Source organism: Diaphorina citri, unplaced genomic scaffold (assembly GCF_000475195.1).
Source record: "Diaphorina citri unplaced genomic scaffold, Diaci psyllid genome assembly version 1.1 scaffold1956, whole genome shotgun sequence".
Taxonomy (NCBI): domain Eukaryota; kingdom Metazoa; phylum Arthropoda; class Insecta; order Hemiptera; family Psyllidae; genus Diaphorina; species Diaphorina citri.
In genome coordinates, this window is record NW_007379382.1 from 22847 (window position 1) to 40540 (window position 17694).

The following is a 17694-nucleotide window of genomic DNA, read 5'->3' on the forward strand; positions in this document are numbered from 1 at the left end:
TCTCTCTCTCTCTCTCTCTCTCTCTCTCTCTCTCTCTCTCTCTCTCTCTCTCTCTCTCTCTCTCTCTCTCTCTCTCTCTCATCACTACATTATTATCATACTGGAGTGTGGAGATCTGTGAATAACCTACATAAATGTAGGCACTCTTAATTTTTTATTTACTTTTGAATCAGAGATATCAAGTTATCAGAGTCTGATGGGTGATGGGTACTCTAATCACTAATGCTCTAATCAGTCAGACTTTGACTGTCTATTCACAAGGTTCATAGTAACACACAGTCCCGCGTTCGGTAAAGTCGTTATTGTTTTATTTTGACTGATCTAAGAACGATCATTCGTGTTCATAAATCTCTCTCTCAGGTTACAATCTGGCGATTGGTTGGCAGCAGCAGTTTAGTTCTTCTCCTCCATTCATTCCGATCTTGAGCTAGTCGAGTGTTAAACACCAAAAACTTCTGTTTCTTCTTCAGAACTGTACGGAACCTCTCTCAACATCTTCTCCTACTCAAAGCGCAATCTACTGCAGATCATAGACCTGGGTGAAGAAGGTATAGCACCGCTGGAGATTCGATTCCTACATGATCCTAAGGCAACGGAAGGATTTGTGGGTTGTGGCGTCACGGGCAATGTGTTCAGGTAAGGGGCAATTGTTATTTTAAACGCCTAACAGGTAACAGGGGGTGGTCGGAGGAAACAACATACAGAACATAATGAGTTTTCATAGCGAATAGCTTCCTAGTGACCCAAAAAACACAACCCCGACCCAAAGTTGAGACTTTGCCAAGAAATAGTTCATCCCTAAAGGGGATTTAGCTAAAAAGGTAAGGACCACTGGGGAGAAGAAGTCATAGCGGCGCGCCAAAGATCCAACTCATGACTATGGATCGTGTATGTGTACACATATAGTCGATCGACTTCGATTCACATCAATCGACGGCCGTTAAATATGTATGGACACAACATAAGAAAGACTTTTTCTTTCGCTTTCAGGTTTTATCGATATTCCGATATCGATATCGATAAGAAAGACTTTTTCTTTCGCTTTCAGGTTTTATCGATATTCCGATATCGATAGCGATAAGAAAGACTTTTTCTTTCGCTTTCAGGTTTTATCGTCAGAGTGACGGTACATACAAGGCGGATAAAGTGATCGATATTCCGGCTAAACAAGTACAAGGATATCCCGGTGGAGACAAAGTACCAGGTAAGATCCGAACATACATAGCTGAACTTTGCAGAATTAAATTGGAAAAAAGACCTCTACAGAGCCCCGAAAGGCCCGATGGAGCCCCTCAAGGTCCAATCGAACCCAAAATGAGCGAAAGCCCTTAGGTTACATGCTTTGGGTTACGTGACATGCTTGTCAAAGAATAATCACAGTAAGAATAATCACGAGATGGGCATGCTACGGCACAAACCAAACGAGTCTAATATAGCCGTTGTTTCATTGCTATAAAATAACAGCGGTGAAACACTCGGTCTTTTTTTTACAGAACAATAATCAAACCCAAACCCTTCCGTTCCACAGCGATGGTGACAGACATCCTGATATCTCTGGATGACCGCTATCTGTACACTAGTAACTGGATGCACGGTGATATCCGTCAGTATGATATCAGAGATACGGCCCACCCTGTATTGGTCGGACAAATATTCCTCGGTGGTAAAATACAGAGCGACTCCGGAGTCACTGTTATTGATGATCCGGAACTGGACGTGAGTGTGTAAAGGGTTAATTATTTTTTGCTATGTTGAAAAGGGTTAATAAATGTGTGTAGGTTTGTAAGGCCAGCCACTCACTATCAGGTATTCCTGACACCTGATGACCACACACATTATCAGCCATCAGGTAGGCCTGATCAGGTGTATGTATCATCAGGTCTACCTGATAGTGAGTCGCTGGTCTAAGGTCATACACGTCTAAGGTCAAAAGCCCACTCCGACTCCGAGGCAGGTTATTTTCGCTGCTTTCTCAACAACCAAAAGCGGAGTTTTCGATTTTATGAGACCATTCACAGGGACAAGAACAGCTAACCCTAACCATCCGAGAAGGAACTCCAAGTGCTAAGCTAAGAAGTCTTATCGCTCCGAAAGCGAAGAGAGAAGTAGGTATAAGTATAATCAGCTGAAGTTAACACGTTCAGCGCCGTGTGTAAATAGCTGGTCCTAACAAAATCTGGTTTCTGATTTCAGAAACAACCAGACCCTGTGATTATCAAAGGCCGTCGGTTCACGGGATCCAGCCTATACTGTTGTCACACCCTTCTCTGTCACTCACATTACGTTCCTAATAATAATAATACATCAATTTTTCCTTGTTTCTTTATAATTATCAGATTAATTCTTCTTCTCCTCAGACCCTACCTAATGTTGCCTGGGTAAAGGTCCCGGATATAGGACCCCGGTAGATGCTATGCAGTATGGACCACGGGAGACACTCCTATATATGATTTTTATGCAACCTAACGAACTTACTTTTTTTTGTTTCTTTATAATTATCAGACTGATTCTTCTTCTCCTCAGACCCCTCATCATGTTGTTCGGGTAAAGGTCCCGGATATAGGACCCCGGTAGATGCTATGCGGTACGGACCACGCGAAACACTCCTATATGTGATTTGCATACAACCTAACGGACAAGATCCGGACTACCTGGCCGTCATTGATGTGGATCCGCAGAGTAAAACCTATCAACAGGTGAGAAACATTCTCAGGGCCGGATTAGGTTGGCCACTCACTATCAGGTAGACCTGACACCTGTTAGTGAGTGGCCGGCCTTAGGGAGGGGTACCTACCTTATGATTTTATGAAGGTTTCTTAATGCCTCTAGTAGTCCAGCCCCATAATGGGTGTTTCAAAATACATATTAAGTGAGAACGCTTTAGGTGTATTTTAGTTTTCCAATAAACTGTTGGAATCGGAAATGCGCCATCTTGGATTTCCGATGGTTTAGTACAAGCACTAACATGCCACCTAGTGGTTAAACTAATGCCCGTATTTTCCTTTACAAGAGGAGAAATGAGCTTCAGGAGAGGGGAAATTCTCTTCTAAAATCTTTGTTTCTTCTGAAATCTTTCGGAAATTGTTTCCAAATGAGAAATACAAATATTTCTTCTTACCCCCCAGGTTATTTCTCGTTGCTACATGACGCACATCGGTGATGAGTTGCATCACTTCGGTTGGAATCACGCCTTATATGGACGCTACGCCACTGGAAATTATGGAAATGCGCCATCTTGGATTTCCGATGGTTTAGTACAAGCACTAACACGCCACCTAGTGGTTAAACTAATTCCCGTATTTTCCTTTACAAGAGGAGAAATGAGCTCCAGGAGAGGGGAAATTCTCTTCTAAAATCTTAGTTTCTTCTGAAATCTTTCGGAATTTGTTTCCAAATGAAAAATACAAATATTTCTTCTTACCCCCCAGGTTATTTCTCGTTGCTACATGACGCACATCGGTGATGAGTTGCATCACTTCGGTTGGAACACATGCAGCAGTTGCTATGGTAACGCGTCCTGTGCTAGAAACCGTCTGGTGGTACCTCGGATGGGTGACCATCTGGGCAATTTGGTGCTGAATTTTACCGGCGAGGCGACCCCACTCAGGCTCCAGATTTCAATGGATCACTGAATCAACGTTGCACGGGCAATCGCGTGCTGCTAGATTACATATTCGGGTAGACCGTCACCGAATTGAAGGTAAAACCCTCAGCATTAACTCGCCCTTGGGATCAATTTCTTTTGAAGAAAGTTTCGCCACCGAGTCCTGAAACTGCTTTCATCTTTATCCTAGGATTTCTTTCATCTGTTTCATTTCAGATCTGGTTCGGCCTTGGTTAAGATCAACGTGAATACAGAACAGGGAGGTTTGACTTTAGATGAGGACTTTATTGTGGTTAGCGATGAGAGACAGCCCAAAATACACAAGGTAAGATCCCTTAGCCACTATCAGGTAGACCTGACAGGTACGCCTGATCAGGTAGACCTGACATGCTATGGTAACGCGTCCTGTGCTAGAAACCGTCTGGTGGTACCTAGTCTGGGGAGTCGGTACAATAGTCCTAAACTAAAATGGACGCGGCACACAAGGGATCAAGAAGACACCGTCTTAACATAATAATAGTCTGGGGAGTGATCGGATATACTGTTAGCGATGAGAGAGAGCCCAAAATCCACAAGGTAAGAACATGCACAGGTCAGTTGCCAGCCTCTGTGGCCGAGTGGTCAATGCCCTATCCTACCACAGACACAGAGAGTTTACAGTTGTTAATCCAGAGTTAAAGAAATACTGGCCTGTGTAAATCAAATGGGTGACATCAAAGAAACCCCTTGACACTGTGTTAACTCTCAGTGATAAGATCGCCCATAAGAGGACTGACTCTCAATCTGGAGAAGCTAGGTTCGAATTTCGGCTGGACTTGAATTTTCTGACCCAACATTGCCGTTCCCGGATAGGAATGGATCCACACAGACACAGCTTAAAAGAATTAAAGAGTGTGCCTTCAAGTAATACGAAAGGGGTTTTGAAGTAAATGAACAATTCTTTGTTTAGGTAATAGAACCGTCCGAAGTTCACAAGTATGACGTCACAGCATTACATACCAGTCACTGTCTACCGTCTGGTGAAGCTATGATATCCTGTATGGGTAACACGAAGGGCGATGGCAAGTGTGACTTCCTTCTTGTAGACCCGGAGAAGGGAGAAGTTAAAGGTAAGATGCGGAAAATGCGGTAATTTCACTTTTGAACGCAATGAGAAAACATAGGAAGCGTCAATTTACGGGTTCGATTCCCGCCGGGGCGAAAAGAGATATTGGAACGGGTGGCTTTCCTTAATCTCTCTTGAATTTTGGAACGATAAGACATCTGTTATTAGTTGTTACTATCAAAGTTGAAAGTTCCCTCTATTTCTTGAATCAATAAGTTAGGACAGCCTCAGTTGTATTTTATTACCGGACCCTTATTTGATTCCATGAAGCGTAATTGGGCGTAATAGCACGACCACATTTGCTGTCACGGGCCGCTTATGTATTTTCAATTGTTAACTGAAAGAGGGGTCTCTGAGTGGTTCAAAGAAAGATACATGCTTAAATTGTCTGCCCTTTTCCTTGCATTTCCAGGACTTTGGATCAAGGGTGATCACAAGGCCAAGTTTGGTTACGACTTCTGGTACCAGCCACATTGGGACACCCTGATATCGTCAGAGTGGGGGGCACCCAAATCCTGGAAGGCCGGATGTCGACTGGCCGACGTAAGCGATCCAGGTAAGTCCCCGGCCCTACTGCCAAAACTCGGAATTGGTTAGCAGCAATAGCACGGTTTACTGTTTCTCGATGAGAAAAATGACCTAATAATAATTTGCTTTGCACTAGTAAACAACAACAACAATTACTGTTTCTTGCAAGTCTTGTTAGCTTGGAGTGGAGCGCGTCTGCCTTGTAAGCGCTGGGTCGTGGGTTTGATTCCCTCCAGGGGCGGATTTTATCCTAAACAGATAAGGTTTGTTTTCGGGATCGCTGGCTTTCTCCTATACTATCTACCATTCTACCTTCTCCCTTCGCTTTCGAGGCGAAGGGAGAGGCGCTCCTATCTTGTCTTCCTTCTCTCTTGGCTTTCGGGATGATGAGACCTCAGCAGGAACAGTTCACTAAACATCTTCAAAAAAGAAATCAAGCTTGAGGAGTAAGTTTCAACCTAATGGTCAAATCTGAAATTCCCGACAGTCTTTAAACACCAAAAACTTCTGTTTCTTCTTCAGAACTGTACGGAACCTCTCTCAACATCTTCTCCTACTCAAAGCGTAATCTACTGCAGATCATCGACCTGGGTGAAGAAGGTATAGCACCGCTGGAGATTCGATTCCTACATGATCCTAAGGCAACGGAAGGATTTGTGGGTTGTGGCGTCACGGGCAATGTGTTCAGGTGAGGGGCAGTGGGGATTGAGCTAATTGCAGGCAAATGCCACCTTACAAAAACCCAACAAAGCAGGAATCACAAAGTAAACGATGTTGAATCTTGTTCAAATACCCAAGATAAATAATACTTGTGTTCGTGAAACCATAAAATTATTAGTACTTATTATTAGTGTTAATTTTCACCATACCAATAATGAATTTATCTCTCCATCTGACCTTAGGAGCACCTTATTCCAGTGATTTTAAATTTAAAAATACCTACTTTTGGTTTCAGGTTTTATCGTCAGAGTGACGGTACATACAAGGCGGATAAAGTGATCGATATTCCGGCTAAACAAGTACAAGGATATCCCGGTGGAGACAAAGTACCAGGTAAGATCCTAACATTAATAGCTGGACTTGGCAGAATTCAATTAGAAAAAAAACCTCGTCATAATCGCCAGCGACGAAAGCACGTTGAATACACCAGTTCCCAATGGGCAATCCAGATGGGTAACCATCTGGCCAATCGCGTGCAGCCAGCTTTCGCCAGCCCCTCAGGCTGGGTGAGGTAACTGTGAGGGAGAGACCTGCATCAACCCGGAGGTTGTGGTTATGTCCTGTGGTACAGTCCACGTCAACTGGGAAGTCTGATGGAAGCGCATGGAGGGGAACCGCAACTTCTCAACTGTAAGTCGGACAGTTCTAAAAGTTCACGAGTAGCTTTTATGGTTTGATTTGTGTTTGTGGTTTCAGATACCTGAGTATTTCTCATGTGGAAGAAGCTTGGGTGTCTTTGGGGGTCCGACATTTGGTGAACTTAGCCGAATTACTAGTTCCCTACAGAATGTACTACCGAAAAAAAAAAAAAAGTTTCTGGACATTTCTATCAGATATATCAGAAGTAGTTCCACTGGTTACTGATACTGGTTCATCATGTTCCAACACCAACTTAGGATCTGACAGAGGGAGTATTGTGTCTCTTCTCTCTTCTCGCCCATGTGACCAGGGACATACTAAGGAATAGACATGCTACCACACAGGTAACGTACCTAATTAACCCCCTAGTGGTTCAGTTGTGCTAGTAGTCGGGATAAAGAATTTCTAAAAGAAAAGCGAAGAAAAAATTAGAAAGCGAGTAATTTACTGTTCTAATATAATGTTGAGTGTATTTCATTTATTTTTTTTTTTTGCTCTAATAAAGTCACCACCCACTGTCACCCACATACAAAACTTCACCAGGGAATGTTAACATGAAAGCTACCTCCCCTCCCTTTCCTTTACCGGTGGGCGAAGGATGTCGGGAATTTCAGATTTGACCATTGGGTTGAAACTTACTCCTCAAACTCGATTTCTTTTTTGAAGATGTTTAGTGAACTGTTCCTGCTGAGGTCTCATTATCCCGAAAGCCAAGAGAGAAGGAAGACAAGATAGGAAAAAGCCTCGAAAGCGAAGAGAGAAGGTAGAATGGTAGATAGAATAGGAGAAAACCAATTTCGAGTTTTGGCAGTAGTCCGGGGACTTACCTGGATCGCTTACGTCGGCTAGTCGACATCCGGCCTTCCAGGATTTGGGTGCCCCCCACTCTGACGATATTAGGGTGTCCCAATGTGGCTGGTACCAGAAGTCGTAACCAAACTTGGCCTTGTGATCACCCTTGATCCAAAGTCCTGGAAATGCAAGGAAAAAGGCAGACAATTTAAGCATGTATCTTTCTTTGAACCACTCAGAGACCCCGCTTTCAGTTAACAATTGAAAATATATAAGCGGCCTGTGGCAGCAAATGTGGTCGTGCTATTACGCCCAATTATGGAATCAAATTAAGGTCCGGTAATAAAATACAACTGAGGCTGTCCTAACTTATTGATTCACGAAATAGAGGGAACTTTCAACTTTTATAGTAACAACTAATAACAGATGTCTTATCGTTCCAAAATTCAAGAGAGATTAAGGAAAGCCACCCGTTCCGATATCTCTTTTCGCTCCGGCGGAAATCGAACCCGTGAATTGACGCTTCCTATGTTAACATTATTCTTACCGTTTCTATTATTACTGGATACTAGGTATTTGTGTTTTTCTACTCCGACTCGAGTTTCGCCTATCTTATCCTATTGTGTCTCTTCTCGCCCATGTGACCAGGGACATACTAAGGAATAGACATGCTACCACACAGGTAACGTACCTAATTAACCCACTAGTGGTTCAGTTGTACTAGTAGTCGGGGTAAAGAATTTCTAAAAAAAAAGCGAAGAAAAAAATAGAAAGCGAGTGATTTACTGTTCTAATATAATATTGAGTGTATTTCATTTATTTATTTTTTTTTTTCGCTCTAATAAAGTCACCGCCCACTGTCACCCACATACAAAACTTCACCAGGGAATGTTAACATGAAAGCTACCTCCCCTCCCTTTCCTTTACCGGTGGGCGAAGGAAAGGAGGGGGAATTTCTCCTCACTTACCCCCTCCTATTTCGCCCACGTTTGGATAGGTTAGGAGAAAGTAGGGGGGGGGAACTTCCCCTCAAACGCTCCCCTATTTCGCCTACGTTTGGATAGGTTAGGAGAAAGAGTAGGGTGGGGGGAACTTCCCCTCAAACGCTTTTCCCTCGCCTACCATTAAAGGTCCTGAGAGAAAGAGGAGAAGAGGGGAGATTCTTTCTCTCCCGCCCTCCCTCTCTTTTCAACAGCAGGGGAAGGGGGAACTAATGAATGGGCCATACAAGCGCTACTCTCGCGCACTCTGGTGGTGTCTGGCGGGAACTAAATTTACTCGTACTCTACGTCTGTACACGTTGTGACTTCACTCACTAGACAGGTAGACAGCCATTGATGCTGTGACGTCAGTGATGATGCTGATTGATTCCCTGGAATTTATGGTGAGATCGAACGGTAGTTTTCAGAGCTCAGGTTAATATTTATTTTATTTTTTTCAAATAATTGTAACTGCCAAGGTCTTATCGTCCCGAAATCAAAGAGAGAAGAAAGATAGAATAGGAGAAAGCCAGCCGTTCCGAGAACGAACCTTATCTGTTCAGGATAAAATCCGTCCGGGCGGGAATCGAACCGGCGACCTAGATCATACAAGGTAAACACGCTAATCTCCAAGCTAACTAGCCTGGTTCGCACGGTTTTCCCCGGTAGTCCCGGTATTCACAACACAGAAATTTTATACAGTTTTTCGTCCATTTGTAAGCTTTTTAATAAAAATGCCATACTATAACGACTATGAGTTAGTAATAAAACCCGCAGGTGATATGGTAAAATAAATGCTCATTGTTCATCGTTGGGCACCAGCCAAATGTCGGAAGTACAATCTCCACCCGGATATCTGAAACAAAACGACAAAAAATCATGTTAATCCCGATTCCCATAATACCTTCCGTTTTTCCAAGAGATTTGATAGAGGGAACTCTAACTGTTAAGGTTTTATCGTCCCAAAATAGATCAGTTGCGCTTACATGGGTGATGTTTCAAAGTCATAGAGCAGGAAAAATGAGGAAGAACTGAATTTTCCTTTTTCTTCTACGACTTCTAGATACCGAGATAAATCGATTAAAAAAATACCGGTAAATTGTAAATTTTGACGTCACGGCATACGCTCCCGTAGGTGATGATGTCATAATTCAAGACACGCGCTTCGTTTGTTTGTGCGCAAGTGTTTCTGCGCATTTTGACGTGAAATCTGACGTCACAACTATTTGAACTCTTTCATTAGAACGGAAAATAAAAATTGAATTTTCGACCTTTTAAAGTAACTTTTTCGGAGTTTTGACCTCAGATTCGGATTTTTCACAACATTTTACGTAGGAATCGACCTTTCATTAATAATATTTTCCCAATTGCAACTCCTCCATTGAAGATAGGAGGTAGGATAAAGTCCGCCCCGGGCGGGAATCGAACCCTCGTAGCTTGATACCCTCCATGCTAACTAGGCTGGCCGAGAACAAACTTCAACTTATAAAGTTTGCCCCGGAAGGAACGAACCTGCGATTTATTGCTTACAATGCGGATACCTTCCAACTTCCAAGCTATAACTAGGCCGCCATATTCTCATTTCGTTCATGAATGGAATTACCTGATCTCATGAGCCAAGGCAGGTCCGTTTGGTTCAAGGCCCAAATCCACAATAAAGTCCTCATCTAAAGTCAAACCTCCCTGTTCTGTATTCACGTTGATCTTAACCAAGGCCGAACCAGATCTGAAATGAAACAGATGAAAGAACCAAAAACTTCTGTTTCTTCTTCAGAACTGTACGGAACCTCTCTCAACATCTTCTCCTACTCAAAGCGTAATCTACTGCAGATCATCGACCTGGGTGAAGAAGGTATAGCACACTCGGTGGCTAAACTTTCTTCAGTTTCTTCAAAAGAAATTGATCCCAAGGGCGAGTTAATGCTGAGGGTTTTACCTTTCTTATATGAATTTTATATAGAAATTGACCATTGTACTTCAATGTATTTTATGTGCAAATAAAACATATTCTATTCTATTCCTTCAATTCGGTGACGGTCTACCCGAATATGTAATCTAGCAGCACGCGATTGCCGAGGGGAGAGAGGGAGAAAGAGGAAGAGGGAGGTGGCTCCCTCTTCTTCGGGAAGGGAAGGAAAAATACAAACATATCGATTTGACTCAATTTCGAAAACTAACTCTAGTTTAGGAAAGAGGGGGGAGAAAGAGAAAGAGGGGAGGAAGAGAGAGAGCAGAGTAGGTGGAAAGTGGGGTGAAGGTTGTTTCAGAAAGGGAGGAAAAGTAGAGAATGCTGACATTGTGGGGGAAGTTTGGCAGAGAGAGGGAAAAGCTGAAGAAAGAAAAAATAGAGAGGACGTGGGAAGAGGGAGAAAGTGGGTGGAAAGAGGTAGAAACGAGGTGGAGAGAGGGAGAAACAAAGTGGGAAGAGAGAGGGAAAAGGACTAGGAAAAAGGGAGAAGATGAAAAAGAGTAGGCGAAAAGAGGGAGAAACGGGGTGGAAAGAGGGAGAAACTGGGAGAAAGAAGATCGAAAGAGGGAAAAACGAAGTTTGAAGGGGTGAAAAGAAGGAGGTAGGAGGGACGAGAAAGGGCTTGGAAAGAGGGAGAAGATGGAAAAGAGAAGGCGAAAAGTGGGAGAAAAGCAGTTGGGATGAGGGAAAAAGTGGGAAGAAGGTGGTAGGAGCCAAAAAGGGGTGGAAAGTGGGAGAAACGAAGTGGGGAAAGGGAGAGAAACGGGCGGAAAAAGAGGCGGTGGGAGCAAATAAAGGGGGTGGAAAGAATGCTAGCTTTTTTAGGAGAGCATTTCAATCACAAACCAGGAGGGAAAGAGAGCTCAAGTCTCTCCCTGTGTGAGAGAGAGAGGTTTCTCGTAGCAAAAAATTGTAAAACAAAGTGGGAAGAGAGAGGGAAAGGACTAGGAAAAAGGGAGAAGATGAAAAAGAGTAGGCGAAAAGAGGGAGAAACGGGGTGGAAAGAGGGAGAAACTGGGAGAAAGACAGGACCATACTGTTCTTGCTGTAGTGGTTTTGGCTTCAGCTGTTTCCCGAATAGGTGACCATCTGGGCAATATGGTGCTGAATTTTACCGGCGAGGCGACCCCACTCAGGCTCCAGATTTCAATGGATCACTGAATCAACGTTCCACGGGCAATCGCGTGCTGCTAGATTAGATATTCGGGTAGACCGTCACCGAATTGAAGGTAAAACCCTCAGCATTAACTCGCCCTTGGGATAATAATAATAATAGTGCTTATTTATACTGCTCGCATAGGACTGAAAAGTCCCTTTACTCCAGCAGTAGGCTACTTATGTGGTCAAATTCTCAATTATTTATATTGAGGATAAAATTCTATACCTCGGCTGGGATTGAACCCACGCCCTCCTGTTTACCAGGCGAGCGCCTTGACCGACCCCCAAAGACACCCAAGCTTCTTCCACATGAGAAATACTCAGGCATCTGAAACCACAAACACATATCAAACCATAAAAGCTACTCGTGCACATGCGATGCCTAACTGATGGGTTTTATCTTTTATATTTTTTTGTTGGGTTCATTTTGGATTAAGCAGATCGCTTTTTAACCTCGCGGACTACCTGGGGAAAAAATTATTTTTCGCTCGAAAGAAGCAGCTTTCCGTCTTCAGAACAATCCAATGAGAAGGAGAGAGAGAGAGAGGGAGGGAGGGGGGAGAAAGGGAGAGAGAGAAAACAATACGTTAAGTGGCAAGGAAGGGAATCTAGGTCAGACGGAAGAAATAGTGTACACATGTAACAAATCAAGAGGAGGAGGGGAGAGAGGGAGAAAGAGGAAGAGGGAGGTGGCTCCCTCTTGAGGTGGCTCCCTCTTCTTCGGGAAGGGAAGGAAAAATACAAACATATCGATTTGACTCAATTTCGAAAACTAACTCTAGTTTAGGAAAGAGGGGGGAGAAAGAGAAAGAGGGGGAGGAAGAGAGAGAGAGCAGAGTAGATGGAAAGTGGTGTGAAGGTTGTTTCAGAAAGGGAGGAAAAGTAGAGAATGCTGAACTTGTGGGGGAAGTTTGGCAGAGAGAGGGAAAAGCTGAAGAAAGAAAAAATAGAGAGGACGTGGGAAGAGGGAAAAAAGGTGGGAAGTGGGTGGAGAGAGGGAGAAACAAAGTAGGAAGAGAGAGGGAAAAGGGCTAGGAAAAAGGGAGAAGATGAAAAAGAGTAGGCGAAAAGAGGGAGAAACGGGGTGGAAAGAGGGAGAAACTGGGAGAAAGAAGATCGGAAACAAAGTGGGAAGAGAGAGGGAAAAGGACTAGGAAAAAGGGAGAAGATGAAAAAGAGTAGGCGAAAAGAGGGAGAAACGGGGTGGAAAGAGGGAGAAACTGGGAGAAAGAAGATCGAAAGAGGGAAAAACGAAGTTTGAAGGGGTGAAAAGAAGGAGGTAGGAGAAAGGGCTTGGAAAGAGGGAGAAGAAGGAAAAGAGAAGGCGAAAAGTGGGAGAAAAGCAGTTGGGACGAGGGAAAAAGTGGGAAGAAGGTGGTAGGAGCCAAAAAGGGGTGGAAAGTGGGAGAAAAGAAGTGGGAAAAGGGAGAGAAAGGGGCGGAAAAGGAGGCGGTGGGAGCAAATAAAGGGGGTGGAAAGAATGCTAGCTTTTTTAGGAGAGCACAGAGCATTTCAATCACAAACCAGGAGGGAAAGAGAGCTCAAGTCTCTCCCTGTGTGAGAGAGAGAGGTTTCTCGTAGCAAAAAATTTTTCGTATTGCTTCGCTTTGCATCAAACGCATCGAATAACAATACAATATCATATTCACAAGATGGAAAATGAGGAAATAAAAGGTTAGACCGGATATCAAATTCAAATATGTATACAATCTGGGTAATCCTGTGTTCCTTGGTTTTACCAGTCCCACTCAGGCTGGGTGAGGTTAATATAAGTAGGCAGGTAGCTTGTTGAGATGTGGAGAATAAAAACTCCAGTCACTAAAGACCACAGTTATACAGTGACGTTAAACCTCTATCAAACAAAAGTTAACTCAATCAAACCTCGTAGATTTGTATAAGCTTAACCCATCCTTCAGGGCTGTCTAGCCCCTACACCTAAACCTCAGATAGGGCTTTGTGTGTATGGAGTTAAGCAATGAAACCTCTCAAAGGTAATAAGAAAATCATCGGTGTCATTTTCTTCGCAGGCGCCCGAGCGTATCCGTGCTATGAACGCCTCCATCCGCCTCCTCGTTATTGTGCGCGACCCGGTCACGCGCGCGATATCCGACTACACGCAGCTCAAAATACATGCCGCTGCCACCAGCCCTGGCCCCGTCAAACGGTTTGAACAACTAGCGCTGCGGGAGAACGGCGAGATCAACGAGAACTATCGCCCCATTGCCGTGTCCATGTATCACAACTTTATGTACGCCTGGTTGGAGGTGAGTAGGGTAGGGGTAACCAAGGTTAGGCCGGCCACTCACTATCAGGTAGAAGTGAAAGGTCGTCTGAGATACTTACCATTGTTGCCATACACTGTAGACCTTTTGAACGCACCTATTCAGGAGTACCTGTGAGGTCGACCTGATAGTGAAAAGCCGGCCTTAGAAACTTCAACAGGTTGAGGTGTATTTCCTTCGAGAAACTGACAATTCACTACTGCTCCAATGGAAACTGACCACTTGATCTTCGATGGGCAGGAATGCGCCAACGTTTCCAATTTCCGTTTTTTCCTTTGAAAGAGTAGAAGTGAAAAGTCGTCTGAGATACTTACCATTGTTGCCATACACTATAGACCTATTGAGCGCACCTATTCAGGAGTACCTGTCAGGTCTACCTGATAGTGAATAGCCGGCCTTAGAAACTTCAACAGGTTGAGGTGTATTTCCTTCGAGAAACTGACAATTAACTACTGCTCCAATGGAAACTGACCACTTGATCTTCGATGGGCAGGAATGCGCCAACGTTTCCAATTTTCGTTTTTTCCTTTGAAAGATATGAGAAGATTGACAACATCTATGATGAAACCGAAGACGACACTAAGGAAAAAAAAAGTACGAGAGATTTTAGAATTGCCAGGGGACAGGAAAATGGTCGTGCGAAAACACTAAACATATCGAATAAAGAAGATAATGAAAAGACTGATAAATGGGACAGACAAGATAGCAATAGCATAAGTAGTAATGTACATGATAAAATTAGTCGTAGGGTATTCGATAGAGATTCTAAAGTAGATGATAATGAAAATAGTGTATTCCATACGGGTGATACTAAAAGCGATACCAGAAATGTCCAAAAAGATGAAAAAATTGTGAAAATCAACACCATTCCATCCGTAAGTATTTCATTTAGTTTTTATTTTACTTTTATTCTTTCTGTTCAATATTTTTATTAATTTGATTCTTTAGTTAACAAACTGGCAACTTTTTCAATAAAAGAATTAATTTTTCCGTATTTTTTTCGACAACTGAAATGAAGTTGCCTCCATTGTTTGGTATTTTTTATCTGAATTTGAAGTTTTCTTTGTTGTTTTGTTTTGAAATTCACGAATTCTGAATTTGGAGGTAAAACGTATTGAGTAGGAAAGAGAAAGAACAGAACTGTCTGAATATTTGAAATTTACTTCATGTTTTTCGTCTTTATTAAAATTATATTGCTCAACTTAAATTTCATGGATGTTTTTATCAGAAATTTTATCTTTTAGCTGTACAAGTGTACACTCATATTTCAACTTAACAATCCTTAAGTCATAGTACAGTCAAAATATTCTTACTGGTGATTAGATTGAAGTCAAGCGCGCCGGGAGGCGCGCGAACGTCAAGAGTTCGCAGCACCGCCCGGCCTATATTAACACGAAACAGAATTTCAGCGTTTTTCGAGTCTTTATTAAAATTATATTTCTCAACTTAAATTTCATGGATGTTTTTATCAGAAATTTTATCTTTTAGCTGTACAAGTGTACACTCATATTTTAACTTAACGATCCTTAAGTCATAGTATCTACAGTCAAAATATTCTTACTGATGATTAGATGGAAGTATATGTATGTATACAAAATTACACCTTAGTCCTTCAAGTTAGTGTCTTCACTCTCATCTAATCACATGTAAAATGTGTGTGACCGTTGTTGTAGGTGGCAGTATATAATATAAACATACTTCTTACTGGTGATTAGATGGAAGTATATGTATACAAAATTACACCTTTGTCCTTCAAGTCAGTGTCCTCACTCTCATCTAATCACATGTAAAATGTGTGTGACCGTTGTTGTAGGTGGCGTGTACAAAATTACACCTTTGTCCTTCAAGTCAGTGTCCTCACTCTCATCTAATCACATGTAAAATGTGTGTGACCGTTGTTGTAGGTGGCAGTATAAATATAAACATAAACAGAGTAGTCTATTATCTACACTCTAATATACATACATTGATATTCTACTGTGACTGGAACGTGACCTAAACGGAAATCGACCTTTGTGGACCTTCAACAATCGACAAAAAAAAATGTCAGAACACATAATAATGAGTCAAAGACCGAACCAAGTCAGGGTTAGTTCACTGATCTACCTTTGTTTTTCTAAGTAAGATTTTGTCCACTAATTTAGTTGTGTCTTTTCCAGATATGTTATGAAAACAGGCACCCCGTCCAGCGACGAGCAGCACGCACGGAAACCCAAATCCCCGGGACACCAGCCTCTCCTCAAACTTCTCCTGACCATCATTCTCATCAGCATCGCTCTCATAGCGATCTACGATAACCACGCCCAGGACCGATCCAAACTGCCGAGCCAACCCGAATACTCGACGAAAACCCACGAGTATGACACGAGGCTGTACGACGCGAAGCTATTCCCGAAGTCATGCGATCTACGATAACCACGCCCAGGACCAATCCAAACTGCCGAGCCAACCCGAATACTCGACGAAAACCCACGAGTATGACACGAGGCTGTACGACGCGAAGCTATTCCCGAAGTCACGCGAAGTCGGATACCCGAACATAAACGAGTACCAGGCGAAGTATTACGATTATGGCGTCGGAGGACACGAGCGTGTGTATGATAAGAATGTTAATATCGATGATGCCTATATCGATATTGATTATAAGGTGAAAGATGAGAACTTATATGATGAATATGATGGAGACAGTGAGAAAGTTCATGGTGGAGTGGGTAAGACTCCTGGATTGGGTGAAGAACTGAGCAGAAAAGTAGCTTTTGATGAATTACATAATGCTGGACTGAGTGATAAAGATCAGAATATTTACGATGAATATGGTGATGGAAAAGGAGTGAGTGACAATTTTGGTGACTTGAAGAAGACTGGAAGTGATAATGGAAGAGAATATGCTAAAGTGGATAAGATTGCTCCAACAGAAGATAATACAAGAAGGAATGGTGAATTCGATAGAAATAATGGAGTAAATGAGAAAACTGGAGAGTATGATGACTTGGAGAAGCTGGATTGAGTGAAGAACTGAGCGGAAAAGTAGCTTTTGATGAATTACATAATACTGGACTGAGTGATAAAGATCAGAATATTTACGATGAATATGGTGATGGAAAAGGAGTGAGTGACAATTTTGGTGAATTGAAGAAGACATTACCGTTCTTCAAAAGAAAGGTTTATTTCAATGTATATCCAGCAGTACTTAGGCCACTTAGAGTCAAATTCTCAAACTATATACTGAGGACAAATTCTATACCTCGGCTGGTATTGAACCCACGCCCTCCTGATTACCAGGCGAGCGGGAACCTTTCACCTGAATAACGGCGTTGTTTTATAAGCTAATTAACTACCTATTTCAATTTTTAAAATTAAATAGAACAATTTTCAAATTAGTCCAATAATTTTCATTAGAAATATGCGTAGCAATATTTTTTTTATTATTTAGACAATTTTATTGTTTTTATTTTTGTTTTTCGACAGTTTATTTTAGATTAATTTAGACAGGCGCCATAGATACAATTTACGTACATTAAGAGTTACTATGTAAATACAATTTATGTAGATCAACCAGATTAGTGACTATTTCTTATATTTATTTTGTAAATTTTTATTTAATAAGACTCATATATGAAATACATATCATTTAAAATGTGAAATAAACATATGAAATTAATTGTTAGAGAGGTTTTCTGCGAACTGCGAATGTTATTGGGGGATTAAAAGGAAGAGAGAGAGAAGAAGAAGAATTTATTATATAAAATACATAAACAATCTGCCAGCCTCTGGCTGGATGCTAGAGAGACCGAGAGACGGTTAATTTAAAAAAAAAAAAAAAAAAATTTTATTAGATCTTATTTTCAATTTTGAAGAAAGTTCAGAATGCAGCTGCGATAAACCCCGTTCCACCTCCTTCTGCTGCATCAAGGTCC

The 17694-nt window shown here is 42.2% G+C and overlaps 1 protein-coding gene across 1 annotated transcript in view; it reads left to right on the forward strand.

The window, feature by feature from the left end:
* LOC103517774 (methanethiol oxidase) overlaps window positions 1–2368 on the forward strand; it is a gene marked incomplete at its 5' end in the record, with an annotated part of 4797 nt that extends 2429 nt beyond the window's left edge. The window contains 5 exons of the mRNA XM_026829752.1: window positions 471–636; window positions 1107–1204; window positions 1529–1716; window positions 2194–2254; window positions 2358–2368. Of these exons, the coding sequence (XP_026685553.1) occupies window positions 471–636; window positions 1107–1204; window positions 1529–1716; window positions 2194–2254; window positions 2358–2368 (524 nt within the window). The remainder of the gene's footprint in view (window positions 1–470; window positions 637–1106; window positions 1205–1528; window positions 1717–2193; window positions 2255–2357) is intronic.
* Between the last annotated feature and the right edge of the window lie 15326 nt (window positions 2369–17694).